General features: G+C 40.8%; 1 protein-coding gene and 1 long non-coding RNA gene across 5 annotated transcripts in view; one reads left to right on the forward strand and one right to left on the reverse strand.

The window, feature by feature from the left end:
* Nucleotides 1-4,598, reverse strand: part of RMND5A (required for meiotic nuclear division 5 homolog A) — a 77,038-nt gene extending 72,440 nt beyond the window's left edge. Inside the window, exon 1 of one of the 3 annotated variants that reach the window (XM_067704447.1) lies at nucleotides 3,969-4,597. In XM_067704447.1, coding sequence (XP_067560548.1) covers nucleotides 3,969-4,110 — 142 coding nt within the window. In that variant the 5' untranslated portion in view covers nucleotides 4,111-4,597. Of the gene's footprint in view, nucleotides 1-3,968 lie in introns of all 3 variants that reach the window. The other 2 variants (XM_067704444.1, XM_067704446.1) reach the window with 2 other exon arrangements.
* A 46-nt stretch (nucleotides 4,599-4,644) lies between these two features.
* On the forward strand, nucleotides 4,645-9,795 carry LOC137205977 (uncharacterized). 2 transcript variants are annotated; one of them, XR_010934394.1, is made up of 4 exons: nucleotides 4,645-5,120; nucleotides 6,274-6,346; nucleotides 7,595-7,687; nucleotides 9,520-9,795. It is a non-coding gene; the product is annotated as an uncharacterized lncRNA (long non-coding RNA). The 2 variants fall into 2 exon arrangements; XR_010934395.1 differs by lacking the exon at nucleotides 9,520-9,795 and adding an exon at nucleotides 9,407-9,518.
* Nucleotides 9,796-27,270: the final 17,475 nt, after the last annotated feature.

Below are 27,270 nucleotides of genomic sequence, written 5' to 3' on the forward strand. Positions count from 1 at the left end.
TGAAGTGGTCCAAGAATAAGAAAGACTGAGATGGAGATTTTTTTACTGGGTATCCTTTTTTATCATTTGAATTTATACCATTTACATGTATTATCTACTCAAAATAAATACAATTTTAAATTTAGAAAATTCCTTGAGAATCATTTTCAGAAACTATATGAGAACTCCCTTTAATAACAGCCTAAAAATAATAATTTTTTAAAATACTGTACATCCTTTACACTTACAAAGATTATAATTTTTTCAAGTATACCACATACATGTCATAAAGCCGTTACCCAATTGTTTCAGCCTAATTTTCTATCACGAAATATGAATTTAGAGTATCAGCAATACATGATATATAGTTCTTTTATGTTCTCCCTTTCACCACAGAAGTACAATGAGAAACAAAATATAAATATACTTGCCAAAAAAAGATAATAAATAATCACAAGTCAAATCACCAAAATGTATCTATACCATTTATCTGTTAATCAAGGGCTGTCCAAAGTGTGGTTCCAATACCACTGATGTGAATGGTGACTTTAGTTGTATGTGAAATAATATTTTAATAGTTACAAATTTATTTTTAATACGTAGTTGATTATACCTAACACACCAAATCTATGATTTCACAAATATCACTGCCTAAAATGAGGATAAATCTACTTAGGTGAAATTGTGAATCCATTTGAAAAATAAGAGTGCACATGCGTGAGGGAAGTTTGAGAAGAACCAGCACAGCATCCACGTGAGATCAAGGGCACTCTGTGAACAATCGCCGAACAGCATCAACGGCATCAACTATACTGATTCTTAAATTAGACTGAACTTCACACTCACAGGGAAACTCTCATTGAAGAGCTGATACAACTAAATGACAACAGTGCTCTCTTCTTCCCTCAGAGTTGAGGAAATGCCACATGGGGCAATTTAGAGCAAATGAGAGATCTTAGGGCAGGCCAGGCAAGCACCCTTTGGGCAGTGTTTTCGATCTGGAATCAGAGTGGTGAGAGTGGACCTGGGTTGTCAATGGGCTTACAAATTAAACTCCACTGATGTTTGATCAGTTTCTACCACAAACCATCCTAATTGTCCTCACTTGGTATAGCTGTCCACTCACAACTTTAGAAAAAAGAAATTTAAACATAAGAAAGTGTAATTCAACCTCCAAAACTGACCTGATCCCCTGACCCTCGCTAATGGACACTTCTAAATCAGGCAGTCACTCACCAACAGTATGATGCAAACTAGGGGATCTATGAAGTCCAAGATTCTACTTTATTCACACCACATTCTTACAAGAATATCACCACAAATGAGCCCAGAGAATGAGATCCCAAGCCCTAATGGAGGGTCCCAATTGGAGCCCCTCCCTCAGGTCACCAGAGGCCACCAGATCACTTGCCCAGACAGGTACATTCAGAGCCTTGCAAACTTCCCTTTAAACTTGAAAATGGAGTTCCAAATTCAGATTTCAGTCGATATGACTTTGAGAAGGGTATACCTAAGATTCAATGTAATACCCTGCAGAGAACTTTAGAAATTACCTGCTTTGAAAAATACCATAACCCAGATAGCAAAGCATGATGTCTGTTGTTTTTATATGTAAGAACACCATAAGAAAGTAGACTTTATTTTGAAAACTAGACCTGGCACTTGTGGTACTTATTTTTCTTTCATGTTTTATAGCTGCCTTTAGTCACTTAATCCTATTACTAAAGAATTTTTTAAAAATCAAAGAGATTATTAATTTAAGACTGCAATTTGGTAGACAAGAAGGTTAAAAAATAGGAGGCTGAAGAGGGAACACACACAATTCACCACATCAGACTGAATAGCACAGCAAACTCTGTGGCTAATACCCCGTTGACCGTAAGTTCCTTGAAAAGTTCCCAAGCAAAGAGGTCTAAAACACATTCCTGCTTCAGCAAGTTCTCAAAATTATTTTACCCATCTGGGATGGGCCCCAAATCCCCTAAAATGAGGCTCACAATCACATTTCCCTACAATTAATATGCCCTCTGTCTTCTCATGGAAGAAAGGGATTTTACTTTCCATCTTCTGCCTCTCAAGCTCTGCCTATCCAAGCCCTCAATCTCTGACCTGGTCCCCAAAAATGAAATGTTCCTTCCACCGCTCCAAGTCTGCACCCTGCACCCACTCCTTCCCTTTCTGTCTTTAACAAAACAAAGATCTCCTCTCCAGTTTAAGGCAGAGGGGGCACACCTTCAGCCCCATTACTTAAGCAGCCCCTCACCCCTCAATCTGCATTATTTTTCTTAACTCCCAGTCACCTAGTTTATTTTAACAATTCTATGAAACTGCAAGCAAAGAGGGTCACTGACTCCCAATAGCAAATACGAGTTGACCAACCTCTCTTTTTCTAAGCCTGTCCTTTCTGTTTCCGGGGGCACCTCCTGGCCCTCCGCTCTTCAACAGGAGTTCAAGCCTGTGGTTAGATCCTAGAGTCGTTCTTCCCTGCAGCCTAAGTAATCTCCTTCACTCTCCTCTGTAGGAATGACAACAGGAAACCATCTTAAACCTTACTTTCCTCCTAAACTCCATCTATACATCTTCAGCCACCAGTAGACATTATGCCCTTGGCTATCTTCATTGGCCTTTCAAGGCCAACTTTGTCCAAAACCAAGTTCACCAGAGCCTTGCCAGGAGTCCCACCCCACTCCACCTCTCCTTCCCCATCACAGGCAGCCGTCTAGGTCTGCTCATTTTTCCATATTCATATTCCAAGTCGTACCCCCACTATGGTCTCTGGTTTGCTTCTTCCCCGGAGTTCAAACGTGACTGCCAGTGTCCACGATGAGATGTTGCTGTTAAGACTCCCTCACCATGGATGAGCACTAACTCTCAACTGAAAGCAGTCTGGGAAAGGAAGGTGTACAAGAAGGAAGGAGAGGTGGAGAGAAGCTCGGCTATTGCCACTGTCCTCAATCGCTCCTACCACAGTATCGACATCACGCCAGCTACCAAACCTCCCTTGTCAGAAACTTCTGTTCAGCCTCTGAGTTGAGACCTCCCAACCTCTTCAATAAATCCATTAAATAAAGTCCTTTATTTCTTGCTCCCATCTGGGATGGGATTTGGGGCCCATCCCAGATGGATAAAACACTATGGATATTTTAATCTAAGGATACCAGACCTTTAACAAAACCAAAACCCAAAACCCTTCCCAACCAGCTTCCACAAGTTAACTCTGGCAACGTATCTGCCCCCAGGGCCCAGGGCAATAATATAGGGGAAACCCCTTCTAGAGAAAATCTGTTTTCTGAAAGGAAATCAAGTAAAAACTTGACCAGGTAACGCAACTAACTAACAACTTATGTTACAATGTGTTTCCGGAGAGTTGCCTCTGTCTCTTCGCAGGCTAGGAGAGCTGAACAGTTTGATTTAGCCAGTTTCCTAGGAATCGTGTCGGTGCCGCTGAGGAGTTGAAGAAAAGCTACTTCTACAGAGTCAAATTATGGACTTGCAGGAGCGGCTGTTCCGTTAATCCACAGCTAAGAATAACACTCGAGTTTCTAATTTAAGAAAAAGAAAGAAAAAAAAGAGAAGAAAGGCGAGGAAAGTCCCCGGGCTAAGTGTTCGGAGCAGGGGAGGAGGGGGGCTCGCTGCACTGACCCTCTCATGGCCCAGATCCTTGGGCCCAAGGCAATTGACGAGGAGCGCCCACCCCGGGAGTGTAGCAGTTTGCAGGTGCGAAGGACCGGCCCCCAACCCCGTTTAACCCGGGCTGGAGCCCGTGGCTCCGGAATGGGTTTCCGGGTGGGTTCGCGCTGACTCGTAATTAACAACGAGGACGGGGCAGGTTCGAGACAAATCGGGCGAGAGAAGGAGAAAAAGTCACAGGGGCCTGGTGGGTCTCCGCGCCCCGGGGAAGGCGGGACCGGGTACCCTCCTAGCCCGCCGGGGCCTGAGGGACGCGGGCGGGTGGGCCCGGCCCCGCGCGCCCACCCGGGCCGCCCTACCGTGGCTCTGCAGGATCTCGTGCTTGAGGCCGCCCGTGTAGTCGATGAGCTCCTCCAGGCCGCGCTCGCACAGCTGCCCGTAGCCTGAGAACTTGTGCAGCACCTTCTCCAGCTCGCGCTCCACCGTCACGCACTGATCCATCCCGGAGGCGGCGGCGGCGGCGGCGTTCGGCTCCCCGGTGCCCGGCTGTCCGCAGCCGTTCGGCCCGGGCCCGGCCGAGGCCGCGTCCTGCTCCTCGTCCCCCAGGCGGGCGGCGCGGGCGGCCGAGGCGGCGGACGCGCTAGCCCCGGCGCCGGGGGACCCCGGCGAAGCCCGTGCCCGCCTGCCCCATGGCGCTCCGACCCCGGCGCGTCGCCGCTGCTCCCGCTCGCTGGTCCCACCCGGCCCCGCGCCCCCGATCCCCGCGTTCGGCTGCCAGCCTAGGCGCCGCCGATTGTTTTTGTTTTCACGGGAACCGACCGATGACCTGGTTCTCCCGGGCGGCACCAAGCGCCACCGACCCGAGGGGGAGGCAACCACCCCAGCTAGAGAAGGAGGAGGCGCGGGCCGTACCAAGCGCACCCTCGAGGGGGGGACAACCCGGCGAGCGCGGGCGGAGGAACGCGACGAGCGTCCGCTTGCGCCGCCGCTCGAAAGCTGTGGGCCGTACCACACGGGAGGCGTGCAAGGGAGCGGGAGAGGGTGGAGCAAGGACCCAATTGGTCCGAAGAGCTAAATAGGGAACTTTGGAGACAGCCCCAGAGATTTGAGAGCGCTGCAACTACGCGCTCCGTAAACAAGAGGGTGGAAACCGTCCCGAACCACTCCGCCCAGAAACGGGGAAAACGAACCAATGGGCGCCGGGAATACGTAAGGAACAAACATCCTCCAATCCCTGGCCGAGGCGTAACCCTTCAGCCAATCCGAGACTAGGGGCCAAACCAATAGGCTCGCTGTTGGAGGGGGTGACTTGGAGAGCATCCCGGGAAGCAAGTCGTTTCTAGAACGCCAAGAGGGAAAACAAGGCAGAAATAAAAAGGTCTATTTCCCGTAGGACTTCGCTCTAGCCCTGAGTTATTTCATCCCCCATCACTCCTGGGGGTACTGTCGTTCCGAAGTTCTGGAAGACCGACTTTCCACCCCGGAGGAAAAATCAAGCCTGGCCAGGAGTGGTGGGTGGTGCTGCAGGCGAGGGTCGCTAAAGAGAATGGAAGGCGGGGGTGATTCTGGGGCGGGAGAGGGGGGCTGCCTGCTGGCCGGGCGCGGTCCGCGGTGCTGTCTCGACTCTTGCGACACTTGGAAGGTCACACGCCTCACACCTCCACCCCCGCAGGCCTCGGCCCTTTGGCCCCTAGGCCTGGAGCCTCTCCTGACCGGTTGCCTCACCCCGCGTCTAATGCGGGCAGCTTCGCGGAATGCAAATTCGCGTCGGAGATCCTGACGGCCTGGCCCCTGCCTCTTCGGCGCCTTACTCCTTTGAATCGGATGGAGTAACCCCCTTTGCGTAAATCCTTTCCTTGACTTGCCGTGGCGCCTCCAACCTTGGCCTATACCTGCTTGCCCACTGAGCTGCACCTGCACGAGGAGCCAAGCTGGTTCTTGCTTCAGGGCCTCTGTCCTTAGCTTTTCTTTGGCCTTGGAAATCTCTTCCACCTTGTCATCCACCTTGTCATTAGCACACTTGTCCCACAGAGGGTCCTCCCCTGACCACACTAATGTATCTTCTACCCTCCCGCACTCCCTCCTCCATTGGATGTAATAAACTATATCATTTATTATAATACCTATTATACTACCAGTTTTATTCTTTTCGCTCTATTTATTAAAATCTGAAATGATCGGATTAAATTATTCGTTTACTTTTCTGTTTGCACCTCTTCAATAAAGTTCCACGAAGCCAGCCCCCTTGCCCGTCTTTTCTGTGCGTGGAACAGTGTCTGGCAACATAGTATGAAATCTTTTTTTTTTTTTTTTAATTAAGGTAAAATCTCTTTGAGCCTCAATTTCCTTTTTTTATAATTTGGAAATAATCAGAATTAATAACACTTCACGTCATTGTTAGGAAAAGTAAGTGAGATAATTTGTGTAAACACCCAGAAGCACGTGATAACCACATGATAAATAGTGATGGTGGTTGTTACTGTTGTTGTCAGTTCCCAGGAGTAAATCTGAGATGGCAGTTTAAAGTCATGGAATCATGTTGGTCTAGCACCCAATCCTGTAATTTATTTCTTGGTAATTCTCAAGGGCAGCCCCAACGGTTGCTGTTACATATCTTCTTTCTCTTCCCCACCTAACCTGATTTCCTTTCTCCTTTCTTGGCAGGTGGCCCTGATTCCGGCTTCACTGAGAAAGTGAAAAACATCCAACTCCAGCACCCTCTGCCACTCTTCTCAAAGTATGTCTACCTGTAGCATCCATTTTGTTAACTGTTGTCAAATACCTAAAGGAAGAAGTGTCCCTTCTCCCTTCCTAAGCTGCCAGCTGACCTGGGGACATGGGGGAAACCTTCATGTAACCCTCCTCAAGCTGTTTCCCTTTTCCTCTCAGTCCTTCCATGGCCAAACTGCCCAAACAAATCCTCTGCACTTGTTCCTCCTGTTTCTCCAAGGATTTCCTTGATAAACTCAGTCACCCTTTTCTCACTCTTTTTTTCCTTGACCTCCGGAATGGGTTTCCGGGTGGGTTCACACCATCACTATTTATCATGCAACACATGAAAATTGTGCCTAACCTTCACTTTTAAAATTCTTCCTTCACCGTCAAGGCATTGCCATGGTATGGTTCCGTCACCCCTTCTCCCTTCCTGGCTCTTCTTTCTCGTTTAGTCACCTATGTGGATGAGCATTCGTCCCAGGTTCTATCCTCAACCTTCTCTTTTCCCTTTACCTGCTCTACTGTGAGAACACATTAAACTTGCCCCTCTCCAGCCTTGATGTGTCTCATAAACCAGCTTCACATTCCCCCCAACTAGCAAGGCATCATCATCCAGAGGACTCGTTACCTCCAGTCAACATGTCAGGAACAGAATCCGTATCTCCCTTCTACAACAGACTTTCCTCCTCTTGACTCCTCAGTTTTTGTCAGCATTACCTTAACTCTCCCATGTTCCTCTGCCACTTCACCATCCTCATCATTAACTTACCTCTAGGATTCTTGAAAACCTTTTCCCCATCAGATTTCTTGACTCCACTAACCTGTTTCCATTGCCAACTACATCCTTCTCAAGATCTGTCTACTAAGTCAGCTGCTTTCAGTCACCCCAGAATTATTGGTGCTTCCCAGGATTTTGTCCTCATCAGTATCCCTAAGGATAAAGATTGTCTCACTCCCTTTTCCATTCACCCTCCACACGTTCTGTTGAGTCTAACTTCCTAATGTCTTAAATGAGGCTTTTTAGTTTCTACATCCTTCACCTTCCTTAGTACTTTTGACATGTTTCCAAGGTTATAATTGCTTCTCTTACCTGCCTTTATCTCTTACCTCTACAGTCCCACCAGGTGACTCTTCATTCCCCTCAAAAGGTTGTTATAAGAATTAAATCAGACAATCCATGTAAGGCACTCAATATAATAATGCCTGCCATATGGTAAGAGCTATTATTATCCACTGAACAGAAGTAATCACGACTCCCCATTACTTGCAGCTTCAAATCCTAATTCTCAGCTGCATGGTCTGCCTAGCATAGTGACACATCACAATCCCCCATCCAAACACTGGGCACTTTCATACTTTCAAGGTGAGCTGAGTACAGCTTCTTCATGCTTTTTCTTCTTCTAGAATGCTTTTCTTTATTCTCAGCTACTCAGATCCTCCCCTTTCTTCAAGTAACAGGACAATTCCTATTACTGTTGATACCTTTCACTATTGATACCTTTTTCCAGATCTTGGTCTACCACTCCCCAATATGGTAGTCATCAGCCATATGTAGCTATTTAAAATTTTAATTAAAAAATTTTTAAATTCATTTTCTCAATTGTACTAACCACATTTCAACTACTCAGTAACCACACATGGCTAGTAGCTACTGTCTTAATCAGCACAGTATGAACATTTTCATTGCTGTAGAAAGTTCAGTTGAACAGTACTGATCTAGACCATGACCATAGTAAAGTTACCAGCCACTCCTTTAACTGCTGGAGGACTTCACTGTTCAGTCATTTAATGCTTAAATGCATACTGCCCCTGTATTTTTAGTTAACTTTTCCAATGTGTACCTTGTTTTCTCAACTAGATTGTTAGCACCTAGGTCAGGGCTGACTTTTCTTTCCTCTCCTATGATTTAATCAACACAGAAAAAGTGCTCTAGGTATTTGTTAAAGGAAAGAAAATAAACAAGAGGAGAAGAGGCCTCAAATTTAACCGAGGAGAGAAAAATAGTAATTTTAAGGGCAGAGATCTTTACGTCCTCTCCTTACTTTGTATTGGCCCTTCCTACCCAGTGCACAATTGCTTTAAGCCTAAACCTTGATTTCTCAGAGAAGGGTCTGTAGAAGCAACAACCGAAAAAGTCCATTTTCAGAACAACTGCAAATTATTTTTCTATGATTGCATTTTTACCACACAACAAAAAATAATTCACTCACACACGAACACCAACCAGCCAACAAACAAAAACCCCATCCAGTATCAAATGGACTCCTGCCCCATATTTTGTTCAGTCTAGAGAACCTTTCATTTGCAATTATTCTGGTCTTTGCATTGGTCCTCCCCTCCACTCCAGATTCCTTTCTCTGTAACATTTAAGAAAACAATCCAAAGAAAGAACGAAGAGGGGAAAAACCCCTTTGTCTTATGACCAAAATACATGTTCATTGTAAGAAAATCAGAAAATACAAATAGGTGAACAGAAATAATCAACCCGTGAAATCCCAAGACCCAGAAAAAAAAAATCAGTTTTAACATCTGGGGTGAATGTCCAGAGTTTTTCCTGCATATACACAAAGACCCATATGTGAAGGGTAGCCCTCGTTATATGTAACTATTTTGTAAACCACTTTTACTGTCCACTTAACATTTCTCTAACAAAAAGAAGTTTTTAGAACTGCTCATGCCATCTTTTTGAAATGTTTAATAGTTAACTATAACTTAGCATTCACCCTTATTCTCATATGTATTCTTTTCATTTTGACTTATTCTTAGCTTGAAACTAGACAGAGACAAGACAGAAAAAGTCAAAATTTCATCTTTCAGATTTGAGAATCTGTTAAAAAACTGCTTTAAAAATATGCTTTTATGCAAAATGCACTTTCAGATATGAGTAAGAAAGACTATGTTTATAATTATAAAAAAACAGACCTTGTTTAAGAGACCTTGCTCATTTACTGACTGTTCTAGCTGACAGCCAATATGAAAGTAAGGTTAAATTGACAAAATGCATTATTATGAAATGCTGGATTACAAAAAATAACATTCCTTTTCATCGTTTCTTTAAAAATCAATTTTTATCATTTTTAAGCCAAAAAAATAATCTCCACATGGACATTTCTGGAAATTGCTACTAAGAATAATTTAAGAAATGGGTGGACTTCCCTGGTAGCGCAGTGGTTAAGAATATGCCTGCCAATGCAGGGGACACGGGTTCGATCCCTGGTCTGGGAAGATCCCACATGCCCCGGAGCAACTAAGCCCGTGCACCACAACTACTGAGCCTGTGCTCTAGAGCCCACAAGCCACAATTACTGAAGCCTGTGCGTTTAAAGCCTGTGCACCGCAACAAGAGAAGCCACAGCAATGAGAAGCCCGCGCACCTCAACGAAGAGTAGCCCCAACTCACCTCAACTGGAGAAAGCTCGCGAGCAGCAACGAAAACCCAACGCAGTCAAAAATAAAATTAAAAAAAAGAAATGGGTGAAAGCATAACTACTAGCAAAAAATATTGATCTGAATGTTTTTCACTTCTTTTATATCTCCTCTGTGGTTCGGGGCATATTGCCACTTACATGCCTGTTTGCCGACATGGATGATACTTGCCTACCATAATGACCTGCTGTTAGGGATTGGACAGGCAGTGTTGACAGTAATGCCTTTCCTTCTGTATCCATTACCACCTTCTTTCCGCATCACTAATGTTTGTAGGAGACAGCCTCTCTCACCAGCAAAGCCCACCCCAATGTAGCCTTCACCCCTTCTGTAAGCCACTCACTGGTTGCCTTCTAGTTTAGATACCCCCTTATGGATCTCTACAAGGATGATATGTAGGCATTGCCCTCGTATATGACGTCCCGTAGGGAGGTATTTACACCTTTTGGACCTGCTCCCTCAAGTTGTATTGGTCTGAATCTTTTTCTTTTTGGAATCCTGGTGTCTTTTTTTACTTTGTTTCCTGCTCACTCTTTTGTGTGGTTTACCAGGTCAGGTGTAACCAGAAGGGTGTTAGCACTGTAACCCTGAAGTAATTCATTCAACCCCTCTCAGGCTCAGTTTCCTTATATGTAAAATGAGAAGCTTGAAATAGATGACCTTTAAGTCCCTTCCAGTTCTAGAATTACAGAGATGTCAGTGTTTATTAAGCAACATGTGAGGTGCTACACAGCCGAACAGGAATGGGTAGATGCACCCTCCCTGCTTTTGAAATCTTTGATTCTGAATCATTACTTCCTCATTATGGAAATGCAATGGGTTCCCCCCAACCCCGGCTTTGTTTGTTTATCCTAGTAATAATAATAGCTGTCATTTATTGAGTGCTTACAATATGCCAGGCACTTTGCTTTAAATGTGTGATTATCCAAAGCAATCTTTTGAAGTAAATATTATTTTTATCCGTATTTTACAGATGAAGTAACTGAGGCAGAGAGGAATTAAGTAATTTCTCGAAGATTACACAGCTAATACACAGTGGAGCTGGAGTTTGAATTTGAGTCTGTCTGACTCCAAAACCCATAAGCAGTGTACCTCAAAAAAGCAAAATTATGCTCCATGATTACTTGTTAACATGGGGTTTCTAATAAAACAAAAGATCATTTATCCTAAGTAGTGTGGTTAGGTAATAGGAGTCTAGGGCTAAAATTCACAAAAATTGTAACATTTCTACTTAAGATTCTTTGGTAAGAATCTTAACCAAACAGCCTTTATTTTTTTTTTAAATAACAGTATCTCCTTCACCCACCTTGCAACATCTCTGAGTTATATATATTTATTTATAAAGTAATGTAAATATGTTTTCAATAGTAAATGCATACATGTAATTAGTAAATGTATAAGAATATATATGTATATGTAGATATATAGAGAGTACTCTGTAAACCATGAAGCCCTATAAAAATTTGGGGTGCTGTTATTTCCTCTTATTATGTATGCATTTGATTCATCTGTTTATGTATCTTACTATGCCTCTCTTCAGGGCAGAGTCTAGGTTGTAAAGATTCATGACTTTTGACAACCTGGGGGAGACTCCAGATAGTAAACTAAGCAAGTGCTTAAAAATGGCCTTTTGAGACTTCCAGTTCCACAAACGTGAAGTAATCCCATTCCTCCAGGCTGTTCCTAAAAAACTCTGGACATAGCACAGAAAACAAACATAGGAATGTTTTGAAAGGTAGGAAGAACATACATAGGAACAAACATAGGAATGTTTTGAAAGGTAGGAAGAAGTTGGGCTGCATAGGGGTCTTGGCACTTGAGAAATGCCATGGTGGTAAATTCACAGGTTTCCTCTCATATCTCAGATGGGGCACTGCAGAAGCCTTCAACCCAGCACCACAAACAGGCACAGACAAAAGCTCCAAGAAAAGCCCTCACCAACGAATGGAAAAAAGAATGGCCTAACAATGAAAACTTTGTTGGCAATATCCATCCTACTCCAGCCAAACACACAAAAAATTGTATCCTCTCCCCCTAGCATGGTATCAGCAGAGCTGAGCAGGGACTTAATTTCCACTCAACCCCTTTAATCCATGGACGTAGAGGCAGCACTCCAATTCCTCTGCAGGATGGTTTTGGCAGGGCTGAGTCAGGAAGCTGATCTTCCATCTCCTGCCTGGCAAAAGCAGGTGGTGCTCCAATTCCCCCAGCAAGTGGTATCAAACACGTTGAGCAGGGAGCTGAACTTACAGCCCCATTAAGAGGCAACAAGACAGTGGGAGTTGGCGCCCTGAGTGCACTGGGAAGTTGTCAGTGGAGCAAGGGGAGTGCTGAACTTCCACCCCACCTATTTGCGACAAGGCAGCATGAGTCAGTGCTCCACTTTTGCCGAGGTGGTGTTGGCAGGGCTTAGAGAGAAACTAAACATACATACCCAGCCGCCCATATGCTAAATCTCAACAGGGGACTGCCTGCTAAAGAATAAGGAAAAAGAAGACGAAAATGAAGTGTGATCCAGAGCTTTGTTAATATGCTATCAAGAATGTCCACTATCCAATTTTTCTAAAAAATTACTCATCCAACAACCAGGAAAATCACAACATGAATGAGAAAAGACAATCAATAGATGCCAACAATGAGATGAATCAAATGTTGGAATTATCTGATAATTATGTTAAAGCTATCAAAAAAATACTCCAATCATTTACAGACTTTCTTGAAACTGAAGACAAATAATTCAGCAAAGATATAGAAATTATTTAAAAAAATGAAATGGAAATGATAGAACTGAAAAATACATAAGTAAAATTAAAAACTTGCTGTTGGGCTTCCCTGGTGGTGCAGTGGTTGGGAGTCCGCCTGCCAATGCAGGGGACACAGGTTCGTGCCCCGGTCCGGGAAGATCCCACATGCCGCGGAGCGGCTGGGCCCGTGAACCATGGCTGCTGGGCCTGCGTGTCCGGAGCCTGTGCTCCGCAACGGGAGAGGCTGCAACAGTGAGAGGCCTGCGTACCGCAAAAAAAAAAAAAAAAAAAAAAAAAAAAAAAAAAAATTGCTGTTTGGGCTCAATAATAGAGTGAAGATAGCAGAGGATAGAATCAGTGAACTTGAGGAACAGACCAGTAGAACTTACGCACTCTGAAAAACAGAGAGAAAATAGTCTGGAATAAAATGGACAGAGTCTCAGTGACTGTGGGGTGTTTTGTTTTTTAAAGTAACAATCATATCACTGTAGTCACAGAAGGAGAGGAGAATGAGAGGAAGACTTAAAAAGTATTCAAAGAAATAATAGCTGAAAACTTCCCTAACTTGGCAAAAGATATAAACCTACGAATTCAAGTTGAACAAATACCAAATACTGTTAGATAAACCCAAAGAGTTCTACTCCAAGACATATGACAGTTAAACTTCTGAAAAATAAAAAGAAAATATCTTGAAAACAGCCAGAAAGAAATGACACCATTTTGTATAGGGGAAAACCAAAACAAATTGCAACAGATTTCTCACCTGAACCACAGAGGCCAGGAGGAAGTGGCACATTTTTCTTTTTTATTTTGAATTTTAGAATTTTTTAATTTTTTTACACAGCAGGTTCTTATTAGTTATCCATTTCATACATATTAGTGTATATGTGTCAATCCCAATCTCCCAATTCATCACACCACCACCACCACTCCCCCTGACACTTTCCCCCCTTGGTGTCCATACGTTTGTTCCCTATATCTGTGTCTCTATTTCTGCCCTGCAAACCGGTTCATCTGTACCATTTTTCTAGGTTCCACATATATTCATTAATATGATATTTGTTTTTCTAACTTATTTCACTGTGTATGACATAGATCCAGCCACATCTCTACATTTCATTCCTTTTTGTGGGTGAGTAATATTCCATTGTATATACGTACCACTTCTTTATCCATTCGTCTGTCAGTGGTCATTTAGGTTGCTTCCATGACCTGGCTATTGTAAATAGTGCTGCAATGAACATTGGCTTGCATGTGTCTTTCTGAATTATGGTTTTCCCTGAGTATATGCCCGGTAGTGGGATTGCTGGGTCACATGGTAATTCTATTTTTAGTTTTTTAAGAAACCTCCATACTGTTCTCCATAGTGGCTGTATCAATTTACATTCCCACCAACAGTATAAGAGGGTTCCCTTTTCTCCACACCCTCTCCAGCATTTGTTGTTTGTAGATTTTCTGATGATACGCATTCTAACCGATGTGAGGTAATACCTCATTGTAGTTTTGATTTGCATTTTTCTAATAATTAGTGATGTTGAGCAGCTTTTCATGTGCTTATTGGCCATCTGTACGTCTTCTTTGGAGAAAAGTCTATTTAGATCTTCAGCCCATTTTTTGATTGGGTTCTTTGTTTTTTTAATATTGAGCTACATGAGATGTTTATATATTTTGGAGATTAATCCTTTGTCTGTTGATTTGTTTGCAAATATTTTCTCCCATTCTGAGGGTTGTCTTTTTGTCTTGTTTATGGTTTCCTTTGCTGTGCAAAAGCTTTTAAGTTTCATTAGGTCCCATTTGTTTATTTTTTGTTTTTATTTCCATTACTCTGGGAGGTGGGTCAAAAAGGATCTTGCTGTGATTTATGTCAAAGAGTGTTCTTCCTATGTTTTCCGCTAAGAGTTTTATAGTGTCCGGTCTTACACTTAGGTCTTTAATCCATTTTGAATTCATTTTGTGTATGGTGTTAGGGAGTGTTCTAATTTCATGCTTTTACATGTAGCTGTCCAGTTTTCCCAGCACCACTTATTGAAGAAACTGTCCTTTCTCCATTGTATATCCTTGCCTCCTTTTTCGTAGATTAGTTGACCATAGGTGTGTGGGTTTATCTCTGGGCTTTCTATCCTGTTCCATTGATCTATATTTCTGTTTTTCTGCCAGTACTATATTGTCTTGCTTACTGTAGCTTTGTAGTCTGAGGTCAGGAAGTCTGATTCCTCCAGCTCCGTTTTTTTTCCTCAAGACTGCTTTGGCTGTTCGGGGTCTTTTGTGTCTCCATATAAATTTTAAGATTTTTTGTTCTAGTTCTGTAAAGAATGCCACTGGTAATTTGATAGGGATTGCATTGAATCTGTAGATTGCTTTGGGTAATATAGTCATTTTCACAATGTTGGTTCTTCCAATCCAAGAACATGGTATATCTCTCCATCTGTTGGTATCATCTTTAATTTCTTTCATCAGTGTCTTATAGTTTTCTGCATACAGGTCTTTTGTCTCCCTAGGTAGGTTTATTCCTAGGTATTTTATTCTTTTTGTTGCAGTGGTAAATGGGCGTGTTTCCTTAATTTCTCTTTCATATTTTTCATCATTAGTGTATAGGAATGCAAGAGATTTCTGTGCATTAATTCTGTATCCTGCAACTTTACCAGATGCATTGATTAGCTCTAGTAGTTTTCTGGTGGCACATTTAGGATTCTCTATGTTTAGTATCATGTCACCTGCAAACAGTGAAAGTTTTACTTCTTCTTTTCCAATTTGGATTCCTTTTATTTCTTTTTCTTCTCTGATTACTGTGGCTAGCACTTCCAAAACTATGTTGAATAATAGTGGCAAGAGTGGACACCCTTATCTTGTTCCTGATCTTAGAGGAACTGCTTTCAGTTTTTCACCATTAAGAATAATGTTTGCTGTGGGTTTGTCATATATGGCCTTTATTAAGTTGAGGTAGGTTCCCTCTATGCCCACTTTCTGGAGAGTTTTTATCATAAATGGGTGTTGAATTTTGTCAAAAGCTTTTTCTGCATCTGTTGAGATGATCATATGGTTTTAATTCTTCAATTTGTTAATATGGTGTATCACATTGATTGATTTGCATATATTGAAGAATCCTTGCATCCCTGGGATAAATCCCACTTGATCATGGTATATGATCCTTTTAATGTGTGTTGGATTCTGTTTGCTAGTATTTTGTTGAGGATTTTTGCATCTATATTCATCAGTGATATTGCTCTGTCATTTTCTTTTTTTGTACTGTCTTTGTCTGTTTTGGTATCAGGGTGATGGTGGCCTCATAGAATGAGTTTGGGAGTGTTCCATCATCTGCAGTTTTTTGGAATAGTTTGAGAAGGATGGGTGTTAGCTCTTCTCTAAATGTTTGATAGAATTCACCTGTGAAGCCATCTGGTCCTGGACTTTTTTGTTGGAAGATTTTTAATCACAGTTTCAATTTCATTACTTGTGATTGGTCTGTTCATATTTTCTGTTTCTTCCTGGTTCAGTCTTAGAAGGTTATCCCTTTCTAAGAATTTGTCCATTTCTTCCAGGTTGTCCATTTCATTGGCATAGAGTTGCTTGTAGTAGTCTCTTAGGGTGCTTTGTATTTCTGTGGTGTCTGTTGTAACTTCTCCTTTTTCATTTCTAATTTCATTGATTTGAGTCCTCCCTCTTTTTCTTGATGAGTCTGACTAATGGTTTATCAATTTTGTTTACCTTCTGAAAGAACCAGCTTTTAGTTTTATGGATCTTTGCTATTGTTTTCTTTGTTTCTATTTCATTTATTTCTACTCTGATCTTTATGATTTCTTTTCTTCTACTCCCTTTGGGTTTTGTTTGCTCTTCTCTCTCTAGCTCCTTTAGGTGTAAGGTTAGATTACTTCTTTGAGATTTTTCTTGTTTCTTGAGGTAGGTTGTACTGCTATAAACTTCCCTCTTAGAACTGCTTTTGCTGCATCCCATAGGTTTTGGATCATCATGTTTTCATTGTCATTTGTCTCTAGGTATTTTTTGATTTCCTCTTTGATTTCTTCAGTGATCTCTCGGTTATTTAGTAATGTATTGTTTAGCCTCCACGTGTTTGTGTTTTTAAAATTTTTCCCTGTAATTGATTTCTAATCTCATAGTGTTGTGGTCAGAAAAGATGCTTGATATTATTTCAGTTTTCTTAAATTTACTGAGGTTTGATTTGTGACCCAAGATGTGATCTATCCTGGAGATGATCCATGTGCACTTGAGAAGAAAGTGTAATCTGCTCTTTTTGGATGGAATGTCCTATAAATATCAATTAAATCTATCTGGTCTATTGTGTCATTTAAAGCTTGTGTTGCCTTATTAATTTTCTGTCTAGATGATCTGTCCATTGGTGTAAGTGAGGTGTTAAGGTCCCCCACTATTATTGTGTTACTGTTGGTTTCCTCTTTTATAGCTGTTAACAGTTGCCTTATGTATTGAGGTGCTCCAGTGTTGGCTGCATATATATTTATAATTGTTATATCTTTTTCTTGGAGTGATCCCTTGATCATTATGTAGTGTCCTTCCTTGTCTCTTGTAAAATTCTTTATTTTAAAATCTATTTTATCTGATATGAGTATTGCTACTCCAGCTTTCTTTTGAATTCCATTTACATGGAATATCTTTTTCCATCCCCTCACTTTCAGTCTGTATGAGTCCCTAGGTCTGAAGTGGGTCTCTTGTAGACAGCATGTATATGGGTCTTGTTTTTGTATCCATTCAGCCAGCCTGTGTCTTTTGGTTGGAGCATTTAATCCATTCATGTTTAAGATATTTATCGATATGTATGTTCCTGTTACCATTTTCTTAATTGTTATGGGTTTGTTTTTGTAGGTCCTTTTCTTCTCTTGTGTTTCCCACTTAAAGAAGGTCCTTTAGCATTTGTTGTAGAGCTGGTTTGGTGGTGCTGAATTCTCTTAGCTTCTGCTTGTCTTCAAAGCTTTTGATTTCTCTGTCGAATCTGAATGGGAGCTTTGCCAGGTAGAGTAATCTTGGTTGTAGGTTCTCCTCTTTGATCACTTTAAATATATCATGCCACTCCCTTCTGGCTTGTAGAGCTTCTACTGAGAAATCAGTTGTTAATCTTATGGGAGTTCCCTTGTATGTTGTTTGTCATTTTTCCCTTGTTGCTTTCAATAATTTTTCTTTGTCTTTAATTTTTGTCAATTTGATTACTATGTGTCTCAACGTGTTTCTCCTTGGGTTTATCCTGCTTGGGACTCTCTGTGCTTCCTGGACTTGGGTGGCTGTTTCCTTTCCTATGTTAGGGAAGTTTTTGACTATAATCTCTTCAAATATTTTCTTGGGTCCTTTCTCTCTCTCTTCTCCTTCTGGGACCCCTATAATGCGAATGTTGTTGCGTTTAATGTTGTCCCAGAGGTCTCTTAGGCTGTCTTCATTTCTTTTCATTCTTATTTCTTTATTCTGTTCTGCAGCAGTGAATTCTACCATTCTGTCTTCCAGGTCACTTATTCATTCTTCTGCCTCAATTATTCTGTTATTGATTCCTTCTAGTGTATTTTTCATTGCAGTTATTGTATTGTTCATCTGTTTGTTTGTTCTTTAATTCTTCTGGTGTTTGTTCTTTAATTCTTCTACGTCTTTGTTAAACATTTCTTGCAACTTCTCGATCTTTGCCTGTTTTCTTTTTCTGCGGTCCTGGATCATCTTCACTATAATTATTCGGAATTCTTTTTCTGGAGGTTTCCTACCTCTACTTCATTTAGTTGTTTTTCTGGGGTTTTATCTTGTTCCTTCATCTGGTACATAGTGCTCTGCCTTTTCATCTTGTCTGTCTTTCTGTGAATGAATTTTTTGTTCCACAGGCAGGATTGTAGTTCTTCTTGCTTCTGCTGTCTGCCCTCTGGTGGATGAGGCTATCTAAGAGGCTTGTGCAAGTTTCCTGATGGGAGGGACTGGTGGTGGGTAGAGCTGGGTGTTGTTCTGGTGGGCAGAGCTCAGTAAAACTTTAATCCACTTGTCTGCTGATGGGTGGGGCTGGGTTCCCTCCCTGTTAGTTGTTTGGCCTGAGGCGACCCAACACTGGAGCGTACGTGGCCCTTTGGTGGGGTTAATGGTGACTCTGGGAGAGCTCCTGCCAAGGAGTACTTCCCAGAACTTCTGCTGTCAGTGACCTTGTCCTCACATTGAGCCACCGCCACCCCCTGCCTCTGCAGGAGACCTTCCAACACTAGCAGGTAGGTCTGGTTCAGTCTCCTATGGGGTCACTGCTCCTTTCCCTGGGTCCCGATGCGCACACTACTTTGTGTGTGCCCTCCAAGAGTGGAGTCTCTGTTTCCCCCAGTCCTGTTGGAGTCCTGCAATCAAATCCCTCTAGCCTTCAAAGTCAGATTCTCTAGGAATCCCTCCTCCCATTGCCAGACCCCCAGGTTGGAAAGCCTGACGTGGGGCTCAGAACCCTCACTCCAGTGGTGGACTTCTGTGGTATAAGTGTTTTCCAGTTTGTGAGTCACCCACCCACCAGTTATGGGATTTGATTTTATTGTGATTGCACCCCTCCTACCATCTCACTGTGGCTTCTGCTTTGTCTTTGGATGTGGGGTGTCTTTTCTGGTGAGTTCCAGTGTCTTCCTGTCGATGACCGTTCAGCAGTTAGTTGTGATTCCAGTGCTCTCCCAAGAGGGACTGAGCACACGTCCTTCTATTCCACCATCTTGAACCAATCTTGGCACAACATTTTTCAGGTACTAAAAGGAAAGGATTGTCAATGCAGAATTCTATGTCCAGTGAAAATATTTTTCAGTAATGAAAGGGAAATCTTGGCATTCTTGTTGAAGGAAAATGAGGAGAATTTGTCACCCGCAGACATACCAAAAAGAATATTTTCCAAACAAAGAAAACAAAAAAGAAAATTGGAACATCAGAAAGAAAGAAGGAACATAATAAGCAAAAATACTGGTATGTACTGTAGACTTTCCTTCTCTTCTTGGGTTTTCTAAATTTCTAAATTTACAGTGCAAGCAAAAATTATAATACTGTTTGATGTGGTTCTAAATGTATGTAGAGTAAGTGTTTAAGACAATTATATTAAGAGGGAGGGCAACACATAAAGGGAGATAAGCTTTCTATACTTAACTTGAATTGGTAAAAGGACACTAGTAGACTGTGATAAGTATGTATAGTGTTATACCTAGAGCAACCACTAAAAAAAAAATTTGCAAAGAGTAAAATTAAAAATACTATAGATAAGGGGAAAATGGGGAGTTACTGCTTAAGGGGTACGGAGTTTCTGTTTGGGATGATGAAAAAGTTACTGAAATGAATAGTGGTGATGGCTGTACGACACAGTGTACTGAGTTGCATATTTAAAATGATTAAATATGGGAAATTTTATGTTATGTATATTTTGCCAAAATTTTAAGCATAGGTAATTAAAATAGCTAATTAAAAAAAACATAGCAGTGGTAATCATTTTGCAATATATAAGTGTATCAAATCAACATGTTGTACATCTTAAACTTACAGAATGTTATATATCAATTATATCTTTGTAAAGTTGGGGAAAAACACTATAGATAAATCAAAATGTAATTCTTCCAAAATGTTCAAGTAGGAACTTCCCTGGTGGCACAGTGGTTAACAATCTGCCTGCCAGTGCAGGGGACACAGGTTTGAGCCCTGGTCAGGGAAGATCTCACATGCCGCAGAGCAACTAAACCCATACACAACTACTGAGCCTGTGCTCTAGAGCCCATGAGCCACACCTACTGAGCCCACATTCCACAACTGCTGAAGCCCACGCACCTAGAGCCCATGCTCCACAACAAGATAAGCCACCGCAATGAGAAGCCTGCGCACTGCAACGAAGAGTAGCCCCCACTAGCCACAACTAGAGAAAAGCCCACACACAGCAACAAAGACCCAACGCAGCCATAAATAAATAAATAAATGTATTAAAAAAAAAAAGTTCAAGTAATCCACAGTATGTCTGGGAAAAAGAAACCAGAGAAATAGAAAACAAAGAGAAGACACAGAAAGCAAAAAATAGAATGGCAGACTTAAGCTCTAACATATCATTAATTACATTAAATGTAAATGATCTAAGTACACCAATTAGAGGACAAGATTGGCAGAGTGGATTAAAAAACATGACCTAACTATATTATGTCTATAATAAGCTCATGTCAAATATAATCATATAAGTAGACTGAATGTAAAAGAATTTTAAAAGATATCATATAAACATTAATCAAAAGAAAGTAGGAGTAGCTATGTTAATATCACATAAAGACAACTTCAGAGCAAAGAAAACTACCAGAGATAGAGGTGGCCATTATGTCATAATGAAAGGGTCAATTCACCAAGAAGACATACGAATTAAAAATATGTATGCACCAGACAACAGAGCTGCAAATTATGTGGAACAAAAACTGACAGAGCTAGAAGAAATAGGCAAATTCACAATAATAGTTGGAGGCTTCAACACCCTTCTTTCAATAGTTGATAGAACAGCTAGACAGAAAATCAAGATATAAAAGAACTTAACATCACCAACAACCAGTAAGATCTCATCAACATCTATAGATACCAACCCAATAACAGCAAAATATGCATTCTTTTCTTTTTAAAATTTATTATTTATTTATTTATTTTGGCTGCACTGGGGTTAGTTGTGGCACACAGGATCTTTGTTGCGGCATGCGGGATCTTTTTTAGTTGCGGCGCGCAAACTTCTTAGTTGTGGCATGCGGGCTTCTTAGTTGCAGCATGCAAACTCTTAGTTGCGGCATGCATGCAGGATCTAGTTCCCTGACCAGGGATCGAACCTGAGCCCTCTGCATTGGGAGCTCAGAGCCTTACCCACTGGACCACCAGGGAAGTTCCAAAATATGCATTCTTATGAGGTGTCCATGGAATATATATCAAGACAGATCATATGCTGGGCCATAAAACAATTCTCAGTAAATTTAAAAGAATTTGAAATCATACTGCGTATGTTATCCAAACACAGTGGAATCAAACTAAAAATGAATAACAGAACAATAACAGGAAAATCTCCAAACACTTGGAAACTAAACAACACACTTCTGAAAAATACATGGGTCAAAGAAAAGTCTCACCTCAAGAAACTAGGAAAAGAAGTGCAAGATAAACTGAAAGCAAGGAGAAGGAAGAAAATAATAAATATAAAGAGAGATATGAATAAAATTGAAAATAGGAAAACAATAGAGAAAATCAGTGAAAGAAAATTAACAAACCTCCAGCAAGACTGACAGTGAATAAAAGAAGACACTAATTATCAATATCAGAAATTAAACGGAATATCACTACAGACTCTGCAGACATCAAAAAGATAAGGAAATACTACAACTCTATACATATAAATTTAACAACTTAGATGAAATGAGCCAGTTACTCAGAAACACAGACTACCACAACTTGCTCAATATGAAACAGATCATTTGTATTTTTTTGTTGTGTTTTGTTTTGTTTTGTTTTTTTGGTCACGTACGGCTTGTGGGATCTTAGTTCCCCAATCAGGAATTGAACCTGGGCTTGGCAGTGAAAGTGTGGAGTCCTAACCACTGAACCACCAGAGAATTCCCTGAAACAGATCATTTGAATAGCCCTACAGCTGTTAAGGAACTTGAGTGCATAACTTTTTAACTCTCAAAAAAGAAATCTCTAGGCTTACATGGTGTCTCTGGAGAATTCTGCCAAAAGAAGATTTAACACCAATTCTATACAGTCTCTACAGAGAATACCTAATTCATTCTATGAAGCTAGTATTACCCTGGTACCAAGACCAGATAAAGACAGCAAGCCAAAAGAAAACTATAAACCAATATATCTCATGAACTTAGGTGCAGTAATACCCATGAAATAGTAAATTCATTCCAGCAATGTGTAAAAAGATTTATATACCATAATACAAGGAATACAAGGCTGGTTCAGTGTTCAAGTATCAACTCATAAATCCACCAAATCAACAGACTGAAGAAGAAAAAGCATATAATCATATCAATTGATGCAGAAAAGGCATTTGACAACATCCAACATCTGTTTGTGATAAAAAGACTCAGTAATGGGAATTCCCTGGCAATCCAGTGGTTAGGTATTGGTGCTTTCACTGCCAGGATGGGTTCAGTCCCTGATTGGGGAACTAAGATCCTGCAAGCCAAGTGGTGTGGCCAAAAAAAAAAAAAAAAAAAGGCCTCAGTAAGCTAGGAATAAAGGGGAACCTTCTCAACTTGTTAAAGAACATCTACAGAAACGTACAGCTAACATAGTTACTGGCGTAAGGCTGAATGCTTTCCCCCTAAGATGTCCTTGGATGTCCACTTTCACCACTATAGTGAAGTGGCTAGAAGTTCTAGCCAGTTCAATAAAGCAAGAAAAAGAAATTAAAAGACATGACATACATATTAGAAAGGAGGAAATAATACTGTCCCTATCGCCAATGATGTTAGTGTCGACATAGAAAATTCCAAAGAATTTACACACACATGCACACACACACACACACACACACACACACACACAATCCCAGAACTATTTAGTGAGTTCAGCAAGATCTCAAGATACAAGGTCGATGCACAAAACCCAATTGCATTTCTATGTATTGACATTAACAACATGTGGAAACTGAAATTAAAACCACAATGCCATTTACAATTGCTCCAGAGAAAAATACTTACATATAAATCTAATAAAACATATACAACATCTGTATTCTGAAAATTACAAAATGCTGATGAAAGAAATAAGAGAAGACCTAAACAAATGGATAAACACACTGTGTTCATACATTACTCAGTATAGTAAAGATATGAATTCTCCCCAAATTGATTGCTATAGATTTAATGCAATTCTGGTCAAAATCTCAGCAAGGTATTTTATAACATAGACAAGCTTGCTGTAAAATTTATAGGTAAAGGTGCAGGACCTAGAATAGTTACAATAATTTTGAAAAAAAAAGAATGAAGTAGGAGGAATCACTCTATCCAATGTTAAATCTTAATATATAGCTACAGTAACCAAGACTGTATGATACTGGCACACGGATAGACTGATAGATCAATGGAATAGAATAGAGAACACAGAAATAGGCCCACACAAATATGGCCAACTGATTTTTAGCAAAGGTTCAGGAGAAATTCAATAGAGGAAGGATAGCCTTTTCAGCAAATAGGGCTGGAGTTATTGGGCATTCATAAGCCAAACAGAAGTGAACCTCAACCTAAGTCAAACACTTTTTACAAAAATTATCTCAAAATGAATTAAGAACTTAAATGTAAAACTTAAAAAAAAAAACAAAACATTGGCCAAACATCTTTGGTGCCTAGGGATAAACAAAGAATTTTTGTATATGACACCAAATACAGTATCTATAAAATGAAAAAATTGTTCATGAACCTCATCAAAATTAAAACCTTTTGCTCTGTGAAAGATCCTGTGAAGAGGATGAAAAAGACAAACTATAGACTGAGAGTATAATTGCAAACCACATATCTGACAAAGAACTTATTTCTAGAATACATAAAGAACTCTCAAAACTGAACAGTTAAAAAAAAAACAGTCCAATTAGAAAACGGGCAAAGGGGACTTCCCTGGTGGTGCAGTGGTTAATCCGCCAACCAGTGCAGGGGACATGGGTTCGAGCCCTGGTCCGGGAAGATCCCACATGCCGAGGAGCAACTAAGCTTGTGCGCCACAACTACTGAGCCTGCACTCTAGTGCCTGCGAGCCACAACTACCGAGACCGCATGCCACAACTACCAAAGCCTGCCCAACTAGAGCCCGTGCTCCGCAACAAGAGAAGCCATCTCAATAAGAAGCCCGCACACCGCAACGAAGAGCAGCCCCCGCTCACCTCAAGCAGAGAAAGCCCATGCACAGCAACAAAGACCCAATGCAGCCAGAAATAAATAAATTATTTTTAAAAAACACAGGAAAGAAAACGGAGAAGGACGTGAACATGTGTAGCACTGAAGAGGATTTACAGATGGCAAATAAGCACATAAAAAGCTGTTCGAAAGTAAATAGCAATTATACATATACATGTATCTATTCTTTTTCAAATTCTTTTCCCATTTAGGTTATTACAGAGCACTGAGCACTTTGCTGTACACCTGGAACTAACACAACATTGTTAGTAATCAACTATACTCCAAAATAAAATAAAAATTTTTTAAAAACAAGAAAAAGGCAAAAAATTAGCAATTAGCAAAATACAAACTTAAACCACAATGAGATATCACTATATACGTATCAGGATGGCTAAAATAAAATGTAGCAGTATGCCAAATGAGGGTGAGGATGCAGAGAAACTAGATCACTCACACATTGCAGATGGGAATGTAAAAAGATACAGCCATTCTGGAGAAGAGTATGGCAGTTTCTTACAAAACTAAACTTGCGCTTACCATGTAACCCAGCAGTTGTTTGCAAAAGTTTTATTTGTGATAGCTCCCAGCAGGAAACAACCCAAATGCCCTGCAACAGGTGACTGGTTAAACAAACTGTGGTACACCCATACCGTGGACTATTACTCAGCAGTTAAGAGGAGTGAACTGTTGATACACATGACAGCATGGATAAATCTCAGGGAATTCTGCTGAGTGAAAAAAAGCCAATCTCAGAAGGTATTTTTATATAGCATTCTTGAATGACAAAATTATAGCGATAGAGAACATATTGGAGTCTGTCAGGGATTGGGGATAGTAGGAGGGGCAGGGGTGGCTGTGGCTACATAAAAGTAACGAGGGATGTTTGTGATGGAGCTCTTCTGCATCTTGATTCTGATGGCCACACGATTCTACCTATGTGATAAAATTGCATAGAAGTAAGCTTCAGCATACACACACACACACACACACATACACGTGCATGTAAAATAAATAAATTTGATGGGTTGTACCAGTGTTAGTATCCTGGTTGTGATATAGGCCTATGTAGGATCTCTCTGCATTATTCTAACTGTGTAGGAATCTACAATTAACTCAAAAAAATTTTTTTACCTGACCTTTTGAGAATAATTATGATAATGAAGGGGAAAGGTAACCACTCTTTATGTCCCTACTTATTATATCTACATCCTCTTCTCTTTGTTTTTAGGTTTACCTGGTTCCTTTTTTCAGTGATTAATTCTGAGTTATGTTTAATCCCCCTTCTTCTATCTTCTCCAATTTTCCTGTCAAATAATCAATAGGTTTTTGGGGTCTGATGCAAGATTATTTAAAGTTATATTTAAATATAGAAACTATGATCATAGTTCTCAAACTTTTGACTCATTTTCCTTACTGTCCCAAGGGCGATAAGGAGAGCGTTATGCTCTCTAGTGGACAGCACGTGAGAAGTATGTAAACAGTGAGCTTCTGTTGCTACCAAAGAAATGCCTCCATTACGAATGCTCTAAATCGTCTTGTGTGTTGAAACAAGTGAGGGGATTTTTTTCTGCTCAACTCATACTGAGCTCCTGCCTTTACCCTTGGTTGAGAATCAGGCATTACTTTTTTTGGAAAAGAGTAACAGTTTACTAGAATTCCAAGAGGGTAATGTTTACCAGTAGAAATAAAGGTCAGGATATAAGGAAGACCACATAACTGATTTCAAACATTTGAAAGGAATAGTAACATGTCCTTGGCAAGTACGGCGTAGTTTTGTGCCCCCATACCTCAGCATATGCTATTCTATCTTCCTGGAATGCCTTCCTTCCGTCTTTCCAATCTTGCTTAGGTGTCTGACTCCTTCTGACCCCTTTCTTTATCCTACAGATATAATAATTCCATATGCTGTACTACTCCTACAAAGAATACATACTTATATTGTGACATATAAAATGGAAAGAAGCAGTGCAACACAGTGATTAAGAACTTGAACTCGACACCAAACTGAATTTGAATCTCAGTTCCACTATCTGTATGACCATGACCAAGTTATTTAACCTCTTCTTGCCTAAATTTCCTCATCTATAAAATGGTGATAGTAATAATATTTACCTCATAGAGTTGTTATAAGATGAAATTAATCAATATATATAAAATCCTTAGAAAAGTACCTGGCATGTAGTAAGCACTATATTAAGTGTTAGCTATTGTCTTTATGTATATATTTATTTCACTTAATCAGACCATAAGCTACTTGAGGGGAGTGTAAGTTATCTATTGCCATATTCAAATTACTCTAAAACTTAACGATTAAAACAACAAACATTATCTCATGGTTTTGTGGATCAGAAATCTGGGAACACTTAGGTGGGTCCTCTGGTGCAGGTTTTCTCACAAGGCTGCAGTCAAGGCGTTAGCTAGGTTGGCAGTTATCTGAAGGCTCAACTAGGGGAGGATCATGTGGTTTTTGGCAGGATTAAATTCCTCATGGATTGTTGGACCGAGTTCTCAGTTCCTCACTACCTGTTGGCCACCCTCGGTTCCTTTCAACTGGGCAGCTCACAACGTGGCAGCTGGCTTCCATTGAACAAACAAGCAAGAGAGTCTGAGCAAGAGATGTCACCCTAATTTTATACCCTAATCTCAGAAGTGACATCCCTCACCTTTCCTGCATTCTATTTGTGAGAAGCACGTTACTAGGTCCAGCCCACATTCAAGGTGAGGGAATTACACAAGAGCAAGAATAAGAGGAGGCAGGGCTCCCGGGAACCCATCTTAGGGGCTGCCTCCCTCCTCCCACGTGCAAATTACACTCATTGCCTCCCAAAGTCCCCCAAAGTCTCATTTCATTATAGGCAGGAACTGTAACTACAGCTACCTTTTCTTATGGATTTGAACAAAGGGAAAACAGTAACATTCTTCTT

Source organism: Pseudorca crassidens, chromosome 14, assembly GCF_039906515.1.
Source record: "Pseudorca crassidens isolate mPseCra1 chromosome 14, mPseCra1.hap1, whole genome shotgun sequence".
In the NCBI taxonomy this organism is placed as follows: domain Eukaryota; kingdom Metazoa; phylum Chordata; class Mammalia; order Artiodactyla; family Delphinidae; genus Pseudorca; species Pseudorca crassidens.